Genomic DNA, 19,918 nt, shown 5'->3' with positions numbered 1-19,918 from the left:
GCGAAAGAGAGAGAGAGAGAGAGCGAAAGAGAGAGAGCGAAAGAGAGAGAGAGAGAGAGCGCGAAAGAGAGAGAGAGCGAGAGCGAGAGAGAGAGCGAGAGAGCGAAAGAGAGAGAGCGAGAGCGAAAGAGAGAGAGCGAAAGAGAGAGAGAGCGAGAGCGAAAGAGAGAGAGAGCGAGAGCGAAAGAGAGAGAGCGAGAGCGAAAGAGAGAGAGCGAGAGAGCGAAAGAGAGAGAGCGAGAGAGCGAAAGAGAGAGAGCGAGAGCGAAAGAGAGAGAGCGAGAGCGAAAGAGAGAGAGCGAGAGCGAAAGAGAGAGAGCGAGAGCGAAAGAGAGAGAGCGAGAGCGAAAGAGAGAGAGCGAGAGCGAAAGAGAGAGAGCGAGAGCGAAAGAGAGAGAGCGAGAGCGAAAGAGAGAGAGCGAGAGCGAAAGAGAGAGAGCGAGAGCGAAAGAGAGAGAGCGAGAGCGAAAGAGAGAGAGCGAGAGCGAAAGAGAGAGAGCGAGAGCGAAAGAGAGAGAGCGAGAGCGAAAGAGAGAGAGCGAGAGCGAAAGAGAGAGAGCGAGAGCGAAAGAGAGAGAGCGAGAGCGAAAGAGAGAGCGAGAGCGAAAGAGAGCGAGAGCGAAAGAGAGCGAGAGCGAAAGAGCGAGAGCGAAAGAGCGAGAGCGAAAGAGAGCGAGAGCGAGCGAGCGAGAGAAATAAAGAGAGAGAGAGAGAGAGAGAGAGAGAGAGAGAGAGAGAGAGAGAGAGAGAGAGAGAGAGAGAAAGAGAAAGAGAGAGAGAGAGAGAGAGAGAAAGAGAAAGAGAGAGAGAAAGAGAGAGAGAGAAAGAGAGAGAGAAAGAAAGAGAAAGAGAGAGTATATACACAATAGAGAAAACACCTACCCTGCTCTTTTCAGCAGTTTCATTCTTCTCTGCTCAGCTTGCTTGTTATCAGCCCTGATAAAATCCCTGACTGAGCAGTCAGCACTGATCTATATGTTAAAATACATGAGGGTGCTTCATCTCCGGTTCACATTAAAGTATTCGAGGCAGAGGATCAGCAGGATGGTCAGCAGTGTGCATTATTATAACGGAAACAAACATGTTGGCCTCCACATCCCTCTCACCTTGAGGTAAAAGGAAATAAATATGGCAGCCTCCATATCTTTCTCACTTCAGGTGTGCTTTAAAGGGAATCTGAAGTGAGAGGATATGGAGCCTGACATTTATTTCCTTTTAAGCAATACAAGTTGCCTGGCCATCCTGCTGATCTCTTTGGCTGCAGTAGTGTCTGAGTTACACACCTGAAACAAGCATGCAGTTAATCCAGTCAGACTTCAGGCAGAAACATCGGATCTGCATGATTGTTCAGGGTCTATGGCTAAAAGTATTTGGGGTAGAGGCTCAGCATGAATGCCAGATGATCTGCAGTGTTTAAAAGGATAAGGATGTAGCAGTGATGGTAAGTACATTCCTTGCTGCAACACAGATCTCATCAAGGTAATGGGGGGCAGGGCTTAAATCTGACAGTACTATGCAGTCATAAGATCAGGATAATGAAGTGTGTAAATATTAAAGAAAACCTAACACGAAAGTCTGCCAGATTTACTTTTAAACTATACTAGTTGGGTGGCATCCTACACATTCTGACATCAGTAGTGTCCGAATCACACATGCAGCTAATCCAGTCACAATTCAGTCGGAAACATCTGATCTGCATGCTTGTTCAGGGGTTATGGCTAATAGTATTACAGGCAATACAGGGTCAGCAGAACAGCCAGGCAATATGCATTGTTTAAAAGGAAATACACCACACCTAAAGAGAGGGGGGGGGGGGGGGGGTGATGTATGTAAGTATTACACAGCTATGCTGTTATGTCATCAATGACTTGCATATGCACACTGATTAAATAAACGTATTCTTCTCACTGACCACCTCTACTGCCAACCTCTCAAAGGCCCGGTGCACACTAAAAACCTCTAGTAGATCTACTGAAGGTGGGTGCCTTCAGTATAGTTAGCCAGGTATGGAGTAGTTAGGTGTGGGTGCCTTCAGTATAGTTAGTCAGGTATAGTGTAGTTAGGTGTAGGTGCCTTCAGTATAGTTAGCCAGGTATAGTGTAGTTAGGTGTGGGTGCCTTCAGTATAGTTAGCCAGGTATAGAATCAGAATCAGGTTTATTTCGCCAAGTGCGGCAGATGCCACACTCAGAATTATTTGTGGTACACACAGGCAATTGGGCATAGTGCAAAAATTGACAGACAATTCAAACAGTGTAACAGACTGACATTGTGCACAGAAAGGTGCATAAGACAGGTACATAAAACAGGTGCATAAAAAACGGACAAGAATAAAATTAAAGGTCAGCGTGGCGCTATGGTGACCTATGTGGCAGTACTGCAGGGTGACCAGGGGGCCCTGCTGGGAGGACAAGCAGCGTCAGGGGCACTAGTTTAAAAGGAGCACTGCTTGGGGGAAAAAAAAGAGTTCCTGTGCCTGGAGGTTTTGGTGGGAATAGTTCTGTAACGGCGGCCTGAGCGCATGCGGATGAAGAAGCGACTGCCGGGGTGGTGAGGGTCTTGCACGATCCTGTTTGCCCTGGTTCTTAGCCTGGTTGCATGGAGGAGGTCCAGTGGAGGCAGGGGTGACCCAATGACTCTTTCTGCAGCGTTGATCACCCTTTGTAGTTTGTGCCTGTCGCTTGCGGTGGCACCTGCGTACCATACGATGATAGAGGAGCAGAGGATGGACTCGATTGTGGCCGTGTAGAAGCTTGTCATCAGCTCCTGGGGCATGCCGAACTTCTTCAGTTGTCTCAAGAAGAACAACCTTTGCTGGGCTTTCTTTTGGCATATGGTGGTGTTTGCTCCCCATCTCAGGTCGTTGGTGATGGTTGTACCCAAGAACCGAATGCTAGATACTCTTGCAACTTCAGTGCCTTCGATGAGGATTGGATTGAGAGGGGGAGGGTGCTTCCTGAAGTCCACGATCATCTCAGCAGACTTTGCAGCGTTTAGGACAAGCTTGTTGCTCTTACACCAGTTACAGATGCGCTCGATCTCGCTCCGGTAGGCGTGTTCATCCTCACTGCTGATGAGGCCAAGGATAGTGGTGTCAGCCGCAAATTTAATGACCTTGACACAGTCTATGGTTGAGATGCAGCTGTTTGTATAGAGAAAACAGGATCGGAGACAGTACACACCCTTGGGGAGCGCCGGTATTTGTGGTTCTTTCCTTGGAGCAACAGCCGCCAAGCCTAACAAGTTGCTTTCTGTTTGTGAGGAAGTCCTTGATCCACGCGCAGAGAGTATGATCGACACCAAGATGCACTAGGTTGTCGTACAGGATGTTTGGATGGATAGTGTTAAAGTGTAGTTAGGTGTGGATTCCTTCAGTATAGTTAGCCAGGTATGAAGTAGTTAGGTGTGGTGCCTTCAGTACAGTTAGCCAGGTATAGTGTAGTTAGGTGCAGGGACCTTCAGTATAGTTAGCCAGGTATAATGTAGTTAGGTGCAGGGACCTTCAGTATAGTTAGCCAGGTATGGAGGAGTTAGGTGTGGTGCCTTCAGTACAGTTAGCCAGGTATAGTGTAGTTAGGTGCAGGGACCTTCAGTATAGTTAGCCAGGTATGGAGGAGTTAGGTGTGGTGCCTTCAGTATAGTTAGCCAGGTATAGTGTAGTTAGGTGCAGGGACCTTCAGTACAGTTAGCCAGGTATAATGTAGTTAGGTGTGGATTCCTTCAGTATAGTTAGCCAGGTATAGTGTAGTTAGGTGCAGGGACCTTCAGTATAGTTAGCCAGGTATGGAGTAGTTAGGTGTGGTGCCTTCAGTACAGTTAGCCAGGTATAGTGTAGTTAGGTGCAGGGACCTTCAGTATAGTTAGCCAGGTATGGAGTAGTTAGGTGCAGGGACCTTCAGTATAGTTAGCCAGGTATGGAGGAGTTAGGTGTGGTGCCTTCAGTATAGTTAGCCAGGTATAGTGTAGTTAGGTGCAGGGACCTTCAGTATAGTTAGCCAGGTATAGTGTAGTTAGACGTAGGGGCCACTCACCTCCCTCCAGTTCCAGCGGCGGTGTCTGGGGCTCCTCCTGGTCTCCTCTCCTTCAGCCGCGCTGCGAGTGCCTCCGGAGTCCGGCGAGCGAAGGGGGCGACAGGCAGCGTGCATTGATGCATTTTTGCCCAGCACTGCCCCCAGCTATGACGTCGCAGCAGCGTCCTCTCCCGCTGTACCGCCCCTCTCTCCGCCTCCTCCGATTGGCCAGTGGCTGGCAGCAGATTCTGACAGCTGCCGGCCGCAAAATTTTACATGACGCGGCTGAATGGCCGCGATCTACCAAATAGGCGGTCGCGATCTACCGGTAGATCGCGATCGACCTATTGGGCACCCCTGTACTAGAGGTATTAAGTGATCAAGAGGAAAATGTACAACAGCTGGCCTGATACACAGATGACCTTTCTCAGGACTATTAATTCACAACATAGGCTGCAGATAAATGTCCATTGAACATGGTGTGTATGAGGATCTGCAGATATAAACTATGAATGCATTTTTGCAGGAACAGATCTGTTGAATGTGTACAGCATCTTTGTGTGCAGCATCTTGCAAAGATTTCTGTCTGATGGGGAGTTCCGCTCCATAGAATAGACTGTAGGTATGGCTCTCATACTACATGGAAGGGGGTAAAATTGGTCTGTGATCTTTCATTTTCCAAAAACTTTTATCTCAAGTGTGTATGTAGCCTAAGTGCGTGCCGGGGATGCAGATAATGTGACACACCTGAGTGGGTCCCGCAAGGTCAGCTCACCTGTCATCAGGAGGGAAACTTGCTGTAATCCATACCTGTTTATGAGGCTGATCTGGGATTGGAGAATCCGGGTCAATCACCCTCCAATCCTCTCTTGCTAATCCTGCCTGAAACCGATCAACACTGGAGGAGACACACAACCCTGACTTCACCCTGGCACAGGACACCTCCACCTACATCTCTTCCAATGAATGCCGAGAACATACTGGCACCAACTCTCTGCAAGGTTCCCGGCCATTTCTATTCTTACTTTTGAAGCGTTAAAGAGGAACTCCAGTGAAAATAATGTAATAAAATAGTGCTTCATTTTTACAATTATGTATAAATGCTTTAGTCAGTGTTTGCCCATTGTAAAATCTTTTAAATCCCTGATTTACATTCTGACATTTTTACTGTTGGAAGGTGATGTAGCTGCTGCATGCTTTTTTGGCAGTTGGAAACAGCTATTTCCCACAATGCAACAAGGTTCACAGACAGGAAACTGCCAAGAGTAGGTACTTTTGTTTCTTGTGAGAGGGGTTTCACCACAATATCAGCCATACAGCGCCCCCTGGTGGTCTGTTTGTGAAAAGTAATAGATTTCTCATGTAAAAGGGGGTATGAGCTACTGATTGGGATAAAGTTCAATTCTTGGTTGGAGTTTCTCTTTAAAGAGGAACTCCAGTAAAAATAATGTAATAAAAAAAAGTGCTTCATTTTTACAATTATGTATAAATGATTTAGTCAGTGTTTGCCCATTGTAAAATCTTTTAAATCCCTGATTTACATTCTGACATTACATGGTGACATTTTTACTGTTGGCAGGTGATGTAGCTGCTGCATGCTTTTTTGGCAGTTGGAAACAGCTGTAAACAACTATTTCCCACAATGCAGCAAGGTTCAGACAGGAAACTGCCAGGAGTACCACGGTCCTCAGAGTTTCTTGTGGGAGGGGTTTCACCACAATATCAGTCATACAACGCCTCCTGAGGGTCTGTTTGTGAAAAGGAATAGATTTCTCATGTAAAAGGGGGCATCAGCTATTGATTGGGATCAAGTTCAATTCTTGGTTGGAGTTTCTCTTTAAGAAGGTTTAAAGTGAATGGGAACCGCATTTAAAAAAAAATAAAGCAAATACTTACCGAAGGAGAGGGAAGGCTCTGTGTCGTATAGAGCCTTCCGTCTCCTCTATCGGTGCTCTCTATCCTGTGCTGGCTCCCCCCCATTTCAATCCCCCACTGAAAGGGTATTTGGAAGTCTTCGGGAGTCGTGTCCTCCCGAAGACGTGCGGCTCCATACTGCACACACGTGAGCGTGCAAGAGAGCGTGCTTGCGCAGGTGCAGTACATGGCCGCCCTTCTTCAGGAGCGCTCGGGCTCCCTAAAGACTTCTGAAGCCTCCTACGGCCAGGTAAAGCAGTATTTGACTAAATTAGTCAAATACTGCTACCGAGCGAGCCAGCACTGGAACGAGGGGACCAGGAGAGGAGCCAGAAGGGTCTATAGGACCCAGTGCCTTCACTCTCCTTGGGTAAGTATCTGTCTCTTTTTTTTAAATGCGGTTCCCATTCACTTTAAAAAGAGAACTCCATGATATTTCAACCAAACTCAGTTACCGAGTTGTAGCATACCCAGCAAGCTCATGGTGAACCAGAACTCCTAGGAGTGTGTAAGGAGCTACAAACAACCAAAAACCCCTCTTAAGGTGGCCGTACATTAGAACGATTATGGGCAGATTCGACCAAGAGACAAATTTATCTCTAATCGAATCCGATTAGAGATAAAATTTGTCTTTAGTCGAATCTGTCCATACACTACAGGCCGATTCCCGTCCGATTTCAGCATGAAATCAGGGAATCGGCTAAGCCGCCGCTGCCCCCAAAATGTATGTAGTGTGCGTGCATTTATACATTACCTCTCCTGTAGCAGCTTCCACATGGTGTCAGTCCATCTTGCCGGGTAAGCCGCATACACGCTAGCGGTGCATAGTGTGACGTCAGACGCTATGCGCTGCAGGCGTGTATGCGGAACCCGGCGAGATGGACTGAGACCGCGTGGAGGCTGACACCGGACAGGTAATGTATAAATGCAAGCACACTACATACATTTATACATTGCAGCGGGGGTTTCGTCATTCGTTCGCAATTCGGCCGCCGAACCACCTACGGCACAAAATTTTCCAGCATGCGCGATCGACCGTGCAGCCAATTTCTTCCACCGAAATTGGTCGCTTTGTCGGTCGGGCATGCACTTGGCAGCACCAATTTTCATCCAATTCGATTATAATAATCGAATTGGATGGTCGATTGGTTGGTCGGTCGGCTAATGTATGGCTCCCTTTACTAAGATACTATGCAAAACAAAACAAAAAAAATAAAAAAGTTTGCCCTAAGAAGTGTTAAAGTTTGTTTCTTAAAGGTTTGCATTGTTTACTGCGCTCTCCAGTTCAGATTTCTTCAATAAGCAAAATAAAGTCTTCTCTTCCAGCCTATTCCACAACGCTGAGGCGCCTGGCCATTCTTCCCTTCTATCCTCTTGTGTCATACATAAGAGAACGCAGCGTTCCCATCTAAACATAGTTCAGCAGAGATTCCAGAAGGCTGACAGTGGCCTGAAGGTGACAGCAGAGCCCCCACATTCCAGATGTGCAGCCCCCGTTCACTGCAAGAGGCAGATGGAACAGCACAGCTCGCAGTTAGGAAACAATCCAGACATGTTTTTACAAGGGGGGGTAGGAAAAAAAAAAAAAAAAAAAAAAAAAAAAGCTAAATGTACCGACATGAAACACAGCCGAAAACCGAGACCACAGACGCCCTAACAGCTCACTTGTTCCCAAACAGCAGAGGAAAATACACTTTGCATACTTGCTGTGTCAGACTGAATTTATTATTGATTTTTTTTTTTGGGGGGGGCTTTCTTGAGAGCAGGCCTTTACATGTACCATGTAAGGAAACAGCAATAAGATATCTAGAAGCAAGACTGAAATGGCCAGGTTAGTATTAGTACACTGTGGCTCCCCAGAGTCTGGCACATTAATGTATATAAAACTAAACACTCTGTAAGGGAGGTTTGTAAATGCTGCAGACTTTTGGGGTGGGCAGCGTACATTTAACTTACCTGTGGGGGGCTGCTCCATAGCCCTCCATCTATACGAGGGCCTCCATTATCTCTGTCCCGGTTTCGAAGAACCGGAACTTCTAATACCCGTGGTGATGTTGCACATCTTAGGTCACAGCAGTGCATGCTGGGAGACAATCTTGCTGCGAGTACCCCAGCCTGCACTTTTGTAGCACAGGGAAGATCGAGAGGGTCCTCTCAAACCATCGCCCAACCCCAAAACACAATCACTGATCAGAAGACTGCTGTGGTGGTGCAGTCTGGCACATTTTAGGGAGGTAGGATGCATACATACTGATCACATACTGACAGAGGGGGAGAGAAGCCGCTGTGCACATTTGCGTGGTTGCTGCCCACCCTCTGCTGCCAGTATGACTGTCTGGAAACGCTCAGCTGAAACAAACGCCTGGGATAATCACTCGGCACAGGAAGGGAAGGCAGGCCAGAAACATAAGCATGGATAGGACCTCTGTAGCTGCTAAAATGCCAATCCTGGCACAGACATACTTGTCGATGGAACACAAAACACAAATCCAGGCCGAAGCACAACTCAATATGGAACCTTACCCCTGTCTAAATAGGAGATATGTAGCCAACAGTCTGGATCTTCATTTTGGCCTTACAATGTAGAAATTCTACCAAGGTCCATTCCGACCCCCCGTGTCTCAAATGTTGCATGGTCCAAACCTCCAGACATCTGACACCAGTAATCTACAATTCCTGAATTTACCACAGAGGGGTCAGGCTTGTTATAATGGACATCATGAAGTGAGCTGGAGAGCAGTGGGCGATTCCTTATCAGCCAGATCCCAGCAGGTTCACCCAGAACTTGAAATAAATGTGTAGCAACCTGAAAACCCCACCCCATTCTCAGCCTGAAGCAGATGCAGGGCCACCCTGCTACTCAAACAGTTCCTACTCCTACACTGCACTATTATTGGCAGCGGCTGAATAGTGTTCTGATTAAGGGCTCTGCCTCCAACATCAGACCAGAGTTTGAATCTTGGCTATTCCTGTTCCGTAAGGCAGCACCTATTCAGTAAGGAGACCTTGGGCAAGACTCCCTCACACCGCTGCAACCTACTGAGTGCGCCTTAGTGGCTGAAGCTCTGGTGCTTAGAGTCCACTAGGAGAAAAGTGCAATACAAATGTGTCCTATCTTCTCTATCAGAAGAGCAGCTGAAGTATACACGGATTTTCTTAGTATGGTCACATGACCAGACATGTGCCTGCTTTATTATAACGGATAGGTGTAAACATTCTGTCAAGCTACAATAATGCTTTTCTTTCTTGCCTGGAGTTAAGCTTATCACATTACAATCGCTTCCTGGCATATGTACTAAAGCAAAGACTTGCGTTAAGAGTTTGGTGACCTGCAACAACTAAGGATCACTGGCTGCTATGGTGACTGATACAAAACAGCATTACTGCCCTGCACACCTTTGTAAGAGAAATCTGGACAATCACTGCAGAGAAGGCTGCCACCGGGGAGGTCACATCGGCTCGTCACCTTCTGAAGGAGATACCTTCTGCTAAACACTAAAGTGGCATCTGACAGGTACGCAGTAAAGAAGTCATCGGGATGTCAGCAGGGGTACGCCGTGTGCTGCACAGTCACACAGGATGACGTGCACTCCCTGGCCCCGCTCACAGCTGTCTGGCATGGCACTAATGTCATCTAGTTGGAGCAGCTGAAGGATCTGTTAGACAGTACATTTCTCTGGGCCAGTGTCAGGAATGGCAGATTCCTTTCAAGTACACTGCTAAAAAAAAAAAAAAAAAAAAAAAAAAAAAAAAAAATAAAGGAGTAAGCCTTGCTCTGCTCGCTGTATGAGCCAATGCCAACAGAATTCTCAAACCCAACACCATACCGATGACATGCTTTTCTTGAGCGCACTTTTTATGCATTAGGGTCAAAGTCTCCTGAGATTTGTGAACAATACATGCTGTTCACTAATCAGCATGAAATCTATTGGATCTCGTCCTAGCTCTACCGCCCACCCAAGTCTATATAGCCTTTGCAGCCCAGTTCAGACAGGAATATTTTATGCTGCAAAATACTGTACATGTAAGAATGTTCTATTGCTATGCAAAGTGGTTACATACAGCTTTCCCAAAATTAAGACATCCCCTGAAAGAAAGCCCTGGCAGGAATTTCGAGCATGCTCAAATTATAATCCATACCCCGAAAGTAAGCCCTAGCTGCAGTAAGGGGAAAAAGTATGGCAAGTTGCATTACTGAAACCCATGGTCTTGCGGCAGGACCATGGCTCCATCATTGGGCCAATCGCTGCACTGCCTGCTACTCAGCGAGGACGCAGGGGAAGAAATATAGAAATAAGACCTCCCTAAAAAGAAGTCCAAGCAAATATTTTGGTGCAAACATTAATAGAAGACACTTATTTTGGGGAGAAACAGTCATTTCCACCTTCATGTTTGATGCATCACTGATTTGTTCAGTTGTTCATCTATAACCCATTACCTTTAAATGGTCTGTGTTGTATACTCTACTGTCCAGCACCATACAAGTCCAAAATCATCTATCTGTAAACAAGGCATTAGGCATGGTGTTTGCATGGAGGAGCACTATGGATGCGTACCTGTGTCAGGAACGTCTGTGGGCCTCATGATTCTGCGGATCTGTTCCATGGACTGCAGATCAGGAGAGAGTCCTGCAAGAGACACAGTCGCATTAAAGGACAGTACAAAATACTTCCCGTTTATTGAAGAAGATGGTTACTGTTAATCAGAAGTGACAAAAACCCCAAAACATTGTGTTAGAACTCCGAGAAAGCCCTCAGCCGGTCACACAGGTACAGAGGAGAGAAGTCCAGCAACTTAGGAGAACTGCCAGGTTTTAGTTATGACAATTTATAAAGTACAAAACCAACCTGAAGAAAAGGTTCCAAATAGCCTTCAAACAAGGTCCGTCCTGCTGCTCTTTTTGGCTTTAAAAGAAACCCGAGGTGAGAGAGATATGGAGCTACCATAGTCATTTCCTTTTAAAGAATACCAGTTGCATGGCAGTCCTGCTGATCTTTCTGGTTAGTAGGGTCTAAATCACACACCTGGAACAAGCATTCATCTAATCTTGTCTTAGACATCGGATCTGCAAGTTTGTTCAGGATCTATGACAAAGTATTAGGGGCAGAGGATCAGCAGAAAAGCCAGGCAACTGGTATGATTTTAAAGAGACTCTGAAGCGAGTCAATTCTATTTTTTAACCTATATTAATCTTAAGCCCCATAACCCCAGCTAAACCGCCGCTCTCCCGCGGCAAAACGAGGGGTTAATACCCCCCAAGTCCCCTCTCCTACCTCCGGGGAGCGCTTCCTGCTTGATGTGGAGCTACAGCCATATGCTCTGCCTCAAGCGCATCAATCCCCGCCTCTCCCCCGCCCCCCTCATCTGCCTTCTAAGAGAGAGGCGGGGGAGAGGCGGAGATCCGCGTGGCGATTGACGCGCATGGAGGCAGAGCTCTGCCTCCAGGAAGTGCAAAATCCATGACCAAGAAAGTCGTGGATTTTGCTGGGGTGTATTAACCCCTCGTTTTGCCACAGGATAGCGGTAGTTTAGCTGGGGTTATTGGCTTTAAAATTAATACAGGTTAGAAAAGAGAATTGAGACTCACTTCAGAGTCTCTTTAAATGAAATAAATATAGCAGTCTCCAAGTGCCTCTCACTTTAAATGTCCTATAAAGAAAAAGGTACAACTTACAGCTACCTGAGGTGTATAAACTTTCTTTGTAACACATTACTTGATAAAAGAAACAGTGTTTAAATGCTGGGAATAGACAATACTTTTTTTGCTAAGAATCGTTCCGATAGATGCCTCGGATGATAAAATTCCGACATGTCCGATGTGCTGCTCGATTCGTTTCCGCTCGATTTCTCAAAGAGGTCAATGGAAAAAAGATAAGAAAAACGACTGGAAGATGAGAGAAGCGAGCAGAAAATCGAATGGCTAATAGATTGCGCGCCAAATCGAACGCGGAAAACGTACCATGCATTCCCAGCATGAAGGGGACCCAAGCTCTTGAACAGCAGTCTTAATTCCACATGTAGCTGCTTAAGAAATTCACTGCTACTGTGTTTATTTAGCCAGAGCAACCTGTCTTATCAGTAGCAGTGAACAGACTTGTTGGAGCATTGCCAACTTGTACAAAACCACTGATGCTTTACCCTTTCAGTGACCCCTGGATAAGGAGTCCAATTTAAAACTTCTGGATTTTTTTTTAGGATTTCCATACACTTTAAGAAAATGTTTTTTTCCCTTCATAAAAGTTATTATGCGGTGACTAATCTTACAGCAGAGAGACGTTCTGAGTTTAGTTCTAATTAGAAAATGAGGCAGCTGGGGGTGCACTCAATATAAAGTAAGTTCTGTCATCTTCAAACTCCTTAACAGCAGTAAACACCATGGTGAACATTTACACCTCAAGCAGTTATTCCGATTCAGTGCCTTATGACGACTGTGGAGGCGTTCCCCTGGAAAACCAGGTTAATTTATGTAGTTCCTAAATATTTTCTGTGTGCATCATGCTCTTAAAGAGAGACTAAAGTGTTTTTTTCTATTACCTCATTTTCTTATGTAGGGATCTTCATCTTTAAATTCCACGCTGAATCACCACATCCCCGTGGCAGAAAGCAATTTTTGTCCCTGAAATCCCCTAAATAAATTCCATAACTTTTCAGGTTGCAGATTTTGCTGCCCAGAAGAGGCAGAGCTGTGTGTAGTAGCTGTCTCTTCTCCAGTCACTCCGCTTCTCCTCGCCCCTCTCAATGAAAGACTCTTGAAGAGGCAGAGCTGTGTGCACTAGCTCTGCCTCTCCGTTCAAAGGAAAATCTGCGATTGTGGAATCTATTTAGGGCATTTCTGAGGGACAATACTTATTTGGCCACGGGGATGCAGTGAAACAAAATGTATTTTAATGCTGAAGATACCTACATAAGAAAATGAGGTAACATTTTTTTGCTTAAAATGGACCTGAACTCTTGCACAAGACAGAAGGAAAACAGAGAAATGCACCCTGTACGTATTTTGAGAGTTTAACCGGTTTAATTCCCCCTCATTTGTGTCTAATCACAATCACATAACGGTGACCACAGGAACCAAGATTTTGGAACAATCACACAAAGGATCTGTACGGCTGCAGCAAACCAGGGCTGTGGAGTCGGAGTTGGAGCAATTTTGGGCACTCGGAGTTGTGGTTTCAGAAACTGAGGAATCGGAAGATTTTTGTACCGACTCCACAGCCCTGCAGCAAACGCAGAGAATTCAGTATCTATCCAATCAGAAGCGAGGGTTACAGACAGCCATAAAAGCACAACAGAGGCTCGGGCTCTAACCCCTCCCCCACGATATCCAATTCCATCTGCTGGTCACAATGATCGAGCAGTAAAAGACAAAGGCAAAGGCAAAAAAATGCAATCAATAGACCACATCCCTGCCCGAAACTGATCCAAAATCAACTGGTGCACAATACTAGGGATGTTAATGAGATTCTAATAATTCCTAGTTGATGCAAATTTAGGCTGCTTTTAAAATGGACCTGTCGAATACTTCGACAGGATTCGACTAGTCCGTTTTCAAGTTGCATACATGATTTGCATAATTCTACATCAACTCAGAATTATTTGCATCTCATTGACAACCACAAGCTCACATTAGCAAGTAGAGATGGTTAATGAAAGGCTAAGCTTGAGTTGATGCAAATATAAGGTTAGTTTGGAAATTGACAAAATGCTACAGCCGTGCATTTTGATTGGTTCAATTTCAAGCCACATAAATTAGCATAAAATTATCAATTAACAACCTCCCACTGACCATCACCAATAGCTTAGCAGATGAACAAGAGCAATCAAAATTTAACCAATTTTATGGGGTGGGCTTAGCTTTATTCTTTTCACACCTGGACTAATCCAGTGACTGTCAGCAAGCTTGACACTCCTATCTTCCAGTTTCTGCTACAGTGTTCTCCCCAGGCTCTTTTAAAAGGGCCAGTGCACACAAAAAGTAGAGCTGTAACTGAACAGCTTCTGTAACAACCACACTTGGAAAATTGCTCTGATCTATCACTTTTCAGAGCGATTTTCCACTTACCTATACTCAACATTGAGGCTGAATAGCAAAATCAGAAAAAATGCTGCAGGACCAGTTTGCGTTTGGGGAAAAAACAAAAAGCGCTCTGGTGTGCACCATCCCATTGAAAAACATTAGCCAAGCACTTTTCAAAGAGCAAACGTTTTTTAAAAACTCAGAACCGCTCTTGGTGCGCACCAGGTGCTCCACCCGGCTAGTTTTGGTGACCACTCAGCTATCAGCGGCTCACCACCTCCTATGCTGTAAGCATAGTTGCTCACAGAAGCACCGGCCCTGCATTCACTCATCTCAGAAGCGATCTTGGTGTGCACCATCCCTAAGGGTGCATACACACGTCCAATTTTGCCCCCTTCGTGTAGTAGGAGAACATACCAACACAATCTGTTCATAACATTCAAAATCTGAGGCCCTCATCCTGCGTGGAGGTGGTAAAATTGGCTGGTCATTGGCCAACCAAAATTGGATGTGTGTACGAATCTCACTTTGGAATAGCTGCGCAGTGTGTGTGTAAGGGGGGGAAAGAGCAAAGTAAAATAAGGTTTGTTATATCTTACCCATATATAGTAATATCTAGTCTGTGTTCCAAAAATATCATGGCTGTAAAAACACATCTAATTTTGATTCACTACATTTACCACTTCGTTACAGTATAAGGGGCCAATAGATTGTGAATACTAGTAGCAGAATATGTAGGTGAGCCTTCATAAAACATTCACAGAGGGACGCTGCGTTGTAATGCGACAAAGTCACAACGCAGCATTACAACGCAATAAAAGGTGGTAATGCACAGTAATGCTGCGTTCCCATCGCATACAGTAGGTACAGTAAGGCACACAGGCAATGAAAAGTATGCTTTCCTGTACATGGTAACGTGTGCGTTTAGAGATAACGCACTGCATTGGTATGTTACCATAACACTACAAATGCTAACGTCGCACTGGGAGCGTCCCATAGAATTAGCATTGCAGTGCAGTAAGCTGTGTTATAAGAGTTTATAATGCAGCTCCGCAAAGTCCCACTGTGAATACTACTACATGGTGAAGTAGTAAAACTGGTCAATCAAAATTGGATGTGTGTACACAACCACCGCTATTCAGAAGCAAAAGGTGAAGAATAGGGAAGCTCAATGAGCTGCACACGCTGAATTTCATTGGTCCATTTCCAAGCTGTATAAAGCATATTAGCATGTTATTAAGCAGTCCCGGTGATGACGTACATGCAGCCAGTGCAGTAACGCATACACAGGAAGCCCGCAGCAAGTCAGTGACACTGAGCTGCAGATGCCTCCTGACCACAGGATTAGGATTCTCGTGGCTCCTCAGATACAGCCACACAGATCTGCATCAGAACTCTGCAGCACAATACTGAGCAGGGCAGTCCTGAGCCCTGGAATTTCCGATGGCTTCCCTGCGGTTCCAGAGACGCACATCAGCTTGCCTGTCACACATAAAAATCAATGGTTCCAAGGATTGCCTGCAAATAGGCATGAATCACGGCATGCTGGAGAAGGAGTAATATGCGGTCATTTAGCGGATGAATGTGATGCCTGGAGCCCAGCCTGCTCTTTGATCAGCACCGCAGTGACAGTGTATAGAGTCTCACAGCTGGAGTAGGGACGATTACACAAGGCCAGTTATTTTCATAAGATTACAGGACTGTTTATAGAGGGCTCGGAGTACAGATGTGTGTCTGATCCCGGGCTTGTGTCCATAAGGGAGCGTCCGAGCCCTCTGTATTCAGTAGAATAGGCCCAGAATACAGATGCAGGTCTGATCCTGGGCTTGTGTTACAAAGGGAGGGCATGGGCCTATTCTGCTGAATGCAGAGGGCTCGGAGTACAGATGCATGTCTGATCCCGGGCTTGTGTTACTACTAAGGGATCATCTGGGCCTATTCTGCTGAATGCCAAGGGCTCAGAGTACAGAGGTTTGCCTGATAGCTGGGCTTGTGTCACTAAGGGATGTCTGGGCCTATTCTGCTGAACACATAGTGTTCAGCATACAGATGCGTGCCTGGTAACTGCACTTGAGTCAATAAGGGAGCATCTGGGCCTATTCTACTGAACTCCGAGGGCTCGAAGTAGAGATGCATGCCTGATCTCGGGGTTGTGTCGCAAAGGGAGCGTCTGGGCCTATTCTACTGAACTCCGAGGGCTCGAAGTAGAGATGCATGCCTAATCTCAGGGTTGTGTCGCTAAGGGAGCGTCTGGGCCTATTCTAGTGAACGCAGAGGGCTCAGAGTACAGATGTGTGCCTGATCCCAGGTTTGTGTTCAGATTTAGGGAGTCGGTAGCCAAGGTTCCATAAAATTCAACTGAGTGCCTTTGTAAGCCAAGCAGTCCTGGGTGCATCCTTGGTCTGACAGGACAAAAACTATCAGACACTAGGCTGTGACCATGGCTGGATTAGATTGCAAGCTCTTCTGAGGACAGTCAGTGACATGACTTTGTACTCTGTAAAGTTCTTCAGAAAATGCCAGCGATCTATAAATACATAATGAGTAGACTAAACGGAAGATGGACTTAGGGTGGATATTGGGGGTTTCTGGTAATAAATAAGCTAACCCATGTCTTCTAGTGAGTTTACGAGATGGTATAATAGGCATTACGTTACACAAAGTAGTACAATAGCTATACTACGTTTGTGGTCTGAACCAGTTGGACAAGCTCTTGCACTGGAATAAGATGGCCTGTCACAGTAAATGGGATTTACATTGCAAAATAAACATCTCACATAGCTCACATACTACATACCTATTAAAAAATACAATACGCTGTATAGCACATGATTACGACATCCACTAGTTTTGATCAAAAATGTTATCAGCATTTCAGAAATGAGAGGACAAATATTGTCCTACAGAAAACAGATTTCCCTGCCAGTGCTCGCACTTTCGGAGAGTCTCATTGTCATTTTAAAGGGAATCTAAAGTAAATGGGACATGGAGGTGGCCATATTCATTTCCTTTTAACAAATACCAGTTGCCTGGCTGTCCTGCTGATCTATTTGGCTGCAGTAGTGTCTCACACCTGGCCTAATCCAGTCAGGCTTCAGTCAGAAACATACGATCTGCATGCTTGTTCAGGGTCTAGGGTTCAAAGTATTAGAGGCAGAGGACCAGCAGGGCAGCCAGGCAATGTGCACTGTTTAAAGGGAAATAAATATGGCAGCCTCCATATTCCCCTCATTTCCAGTGTGCTTTAAGCCTCACGCACATGTATGAGAACTGTTGCCCGGGAGGGATCCTGACATGCTCCCTCAGGTGATAGTTCGAAACCGAGTGCTGTACGGAAGGGTTACTGGCCTGTAGGTTAATTAATTCTGTTGCTATGGAAGGTCAATGGCAATCCCTAAAGTAGGAAAACCAATCGTTGTCGGAATATATTTCCCATCAAAACATACGCTTCCTTTAAGTGGGGATGTAAACTTATTTAAAAAATACTGACACTCCATATATTTCAGTTTTAAAAGCATTAGCAATTTACCGTAAGGTAATTGGCAAAACTGCTGAGAATATGCTTTTCTTAAAGAAACTCTGAAGCAAATTTAAAATCTGCTTTTTACCTTCCATGTATGTTAAGAAGTATCAGTAGACCTAAACGAGGGGTTTAGACACATTGACTTATGGAAGCATACTGGAGGCTTTTAGGGGAAAGCGGAGGTGGGCGCTGGCACCCGGGAGGTGCGGTAAGAGTCTGCGCACCTCCCCACACACTAATATAACGTCCGTTTTTTTATTTATGTTTCGCCTCGGGTATCCTTCAATATACAAAAAGCTTTGTCAAAATTTTAGCAACACTGGAATTTCACCAATAAACTTTTCAGAGGAGTTTGTGATGGAGGATACAGGATCCGTTATGCACATATAAATGATGCCACTGAAGCATTGCCTTGGGAAGGGGGGGGGGGGGGGGAAGAGTTGTGTTTCCTCCAGCAGGTTGTCATGCATGCCCATCAGAAGAGACCCACGGTCTTATTTTCCTAGACAGCTTGTTGAGAGACTAAACAGCCTCATCTGGACAGCAGAACTTATTTGCTGGGACTTTCAGCAAACTACTGAAATAAAATTAGGAATTAAGTAAGCAAAATGTCTTGATTTCCAGGACAAGTCACATAGAAGGTGAAAATGCAACAGAACGAAGCTCCCTGCATCCTCCAGCGCTGGACTCAGCAGCAGGAGAGGCTGGGTCGCTGTGCTGGGCATCTGACCTGTCCCCCAGTGAGTGGCGCGGGATCTGCTCTGTAAATAAGCTATTTGTAAAGGCGGACATAAATCTACCAATTTTGTGGCCCAATTGACCATCTTATTCGATAATTTTATCCAATCAGATGAAAAATCTTGGTGCAACAAGCAGGGATGAGCATCCAAGTAGTGATTTACTCGAATTCTGAATTCTAATGAAGTTTAATTACTCCACCTGTGTCCGCAGGAGGAGTTAACTTACCCAAAAGTCTGTGGATCCTGTGTGTGCATCATTGCTGTTATATGCGACCTATGGAACGTGTTACACCACTCACTACCCTCTTACAGCAGAAGGAGGAAGTGCGGTAGTGAGTGGTGTAACACGTTCCATAGGTCACGTATGACAGCAATGACACACACAATCCACAGACTTCTGGGTAAGTTAACCCCCACATGATGGCACTTGGGGTGACACCAAAGAAGAACGGGAGTCACGGCAGAGGGACAAGTGAGATTTTACAGTACACTGGATGACACTTACACCTGGGGGGGAAGGCTGGCAGGTGGCGGAACAGAAGTCGCTGATAAATTCATGCCGAGATTGATCGGGAATCAGTCTGTGGTGTATGGGTAGGCAGCAGAATTCTCTGTTCACATTCAATCAGAGAGGAATCCATCTCCTGGTCGATCTGCCCATACAGATGGGCAGATGTATGGGCACCTTAATGATTTGCACAACCTTTGGTATAGGAGGGCCAAGGCGCTACGATTTCCAATAGATCGGAATCACATGTAGTATGCAAGAAGCCTCAATCAGAGGAGGATCTATGTGATGGCTGATCTGGTGGCCATTGTTTAAGGCAGAGCAGTGCTGTACTCAGCACTAGCTGTTTTTAATTTTTTGCTTTAACCACTTCACTCCAAGAAGCTTTTTACCCTAACGGACAAGAGTGATTTTCACTTTTCAGTGCTCATCCCTTTCATTTGCCAATAGCTTAATCACAATGAAATGATCTATATCTTGTTTTTTTCACCACCAATTTGGCTTTTTGGGGTTGATATTTGTTTTCAGTAATTACTTTATTTTTTTATGCATTTTAAAGGGGAAAACAAGGAAAAAAAATGAAAAAAATACACAATTTCTCCAATTTCATCCCATATATTTTTAATATAAAAACCACTGCTACTGTACATAAAACCCACACATTTTATCTGCCTATTTGTCCTGGTTATAACAATATTTTAATTATGTCCCTAGTACAAAGTATGGTGACAATTTAGTATTTGGAAATAAAAGGTGTATTTTTTCACTATTTTCACGAGCACAGGAATGCACGTACACACGCGGGAGCGCACATGCACTGCAGCAGCGCATGACGTTTTAAAACGTCCTGGAGCTATTAAGAGGCTCCAGCAGGACGTTTTAATACGTCTGCATGTCACAAAGTGGTTAAATAGGCTGTAAGATGTGATGTCAGTGTTCCATTTTAGCTGGTTCTCAGAAGTCATATGCTCAGTTACAAGTGTAACCTTTCAGTGTAATGAGCCAGTGACTCAATGGCTGGCAACAGACAATACACCAACTTCTATGATTCGCTGAGAACCCGTCTGACAGGTATTTGTAGCTACATGCCTTCTAGCATGGTAGCAGCAGATCTGTAGCTGGCTACAAACCATTAAATGAAAAGAAAGGTATTTTTAGCTCCTAAAATGCGCTGGTGTGACATAAGCCTTGCTGAAGTGTTACCATGTGG

At 45.3% G+C, this 19,918-nt stretch overlaps 1 protein-coding gene across 1 annotated transcript in view; it reads right to left on the bottom strand.

Moving 5' to 3' along the window:
- Positions 1–19,918, bottom strand: part of PPP1CB (protein phosphatase 1 catalytic subunit beta) — a 116,150-nt gene that overhangs the window by 9,138 nt on the left and 87,094 nt on the right. Inside the window, exon 5 of the mRNA XM_068232752.1 lies at positions 10,480–10,551. Coding sequence (XP_068088853.1) covers positions 10,480–10,551 — 72 coding nt within the window. The remainder of the gene's footprint in view (positions 1–10,479; positions 10,552–19,918) is intronic.

Source organism: Hyperolius riggenbachi, chromosome 4 (assembly GCF_040937935.1).
Source record: "Hyperolius riggenbachi isolate aHypRig1 chromosome 4, aHypRig1.pri, whole genome shotgun sequence".
NCBI classification, from domain to species: domain Eukaryota; kingdom Metazoa; phylum Chordata; class Amphibia; order Anura; family Hyperoliidae; genus Hyperolius; species Hyperolius riggenbachi.
This window is presented reverse-complemented; position numbering and strand designations above follow the sequence as displayed.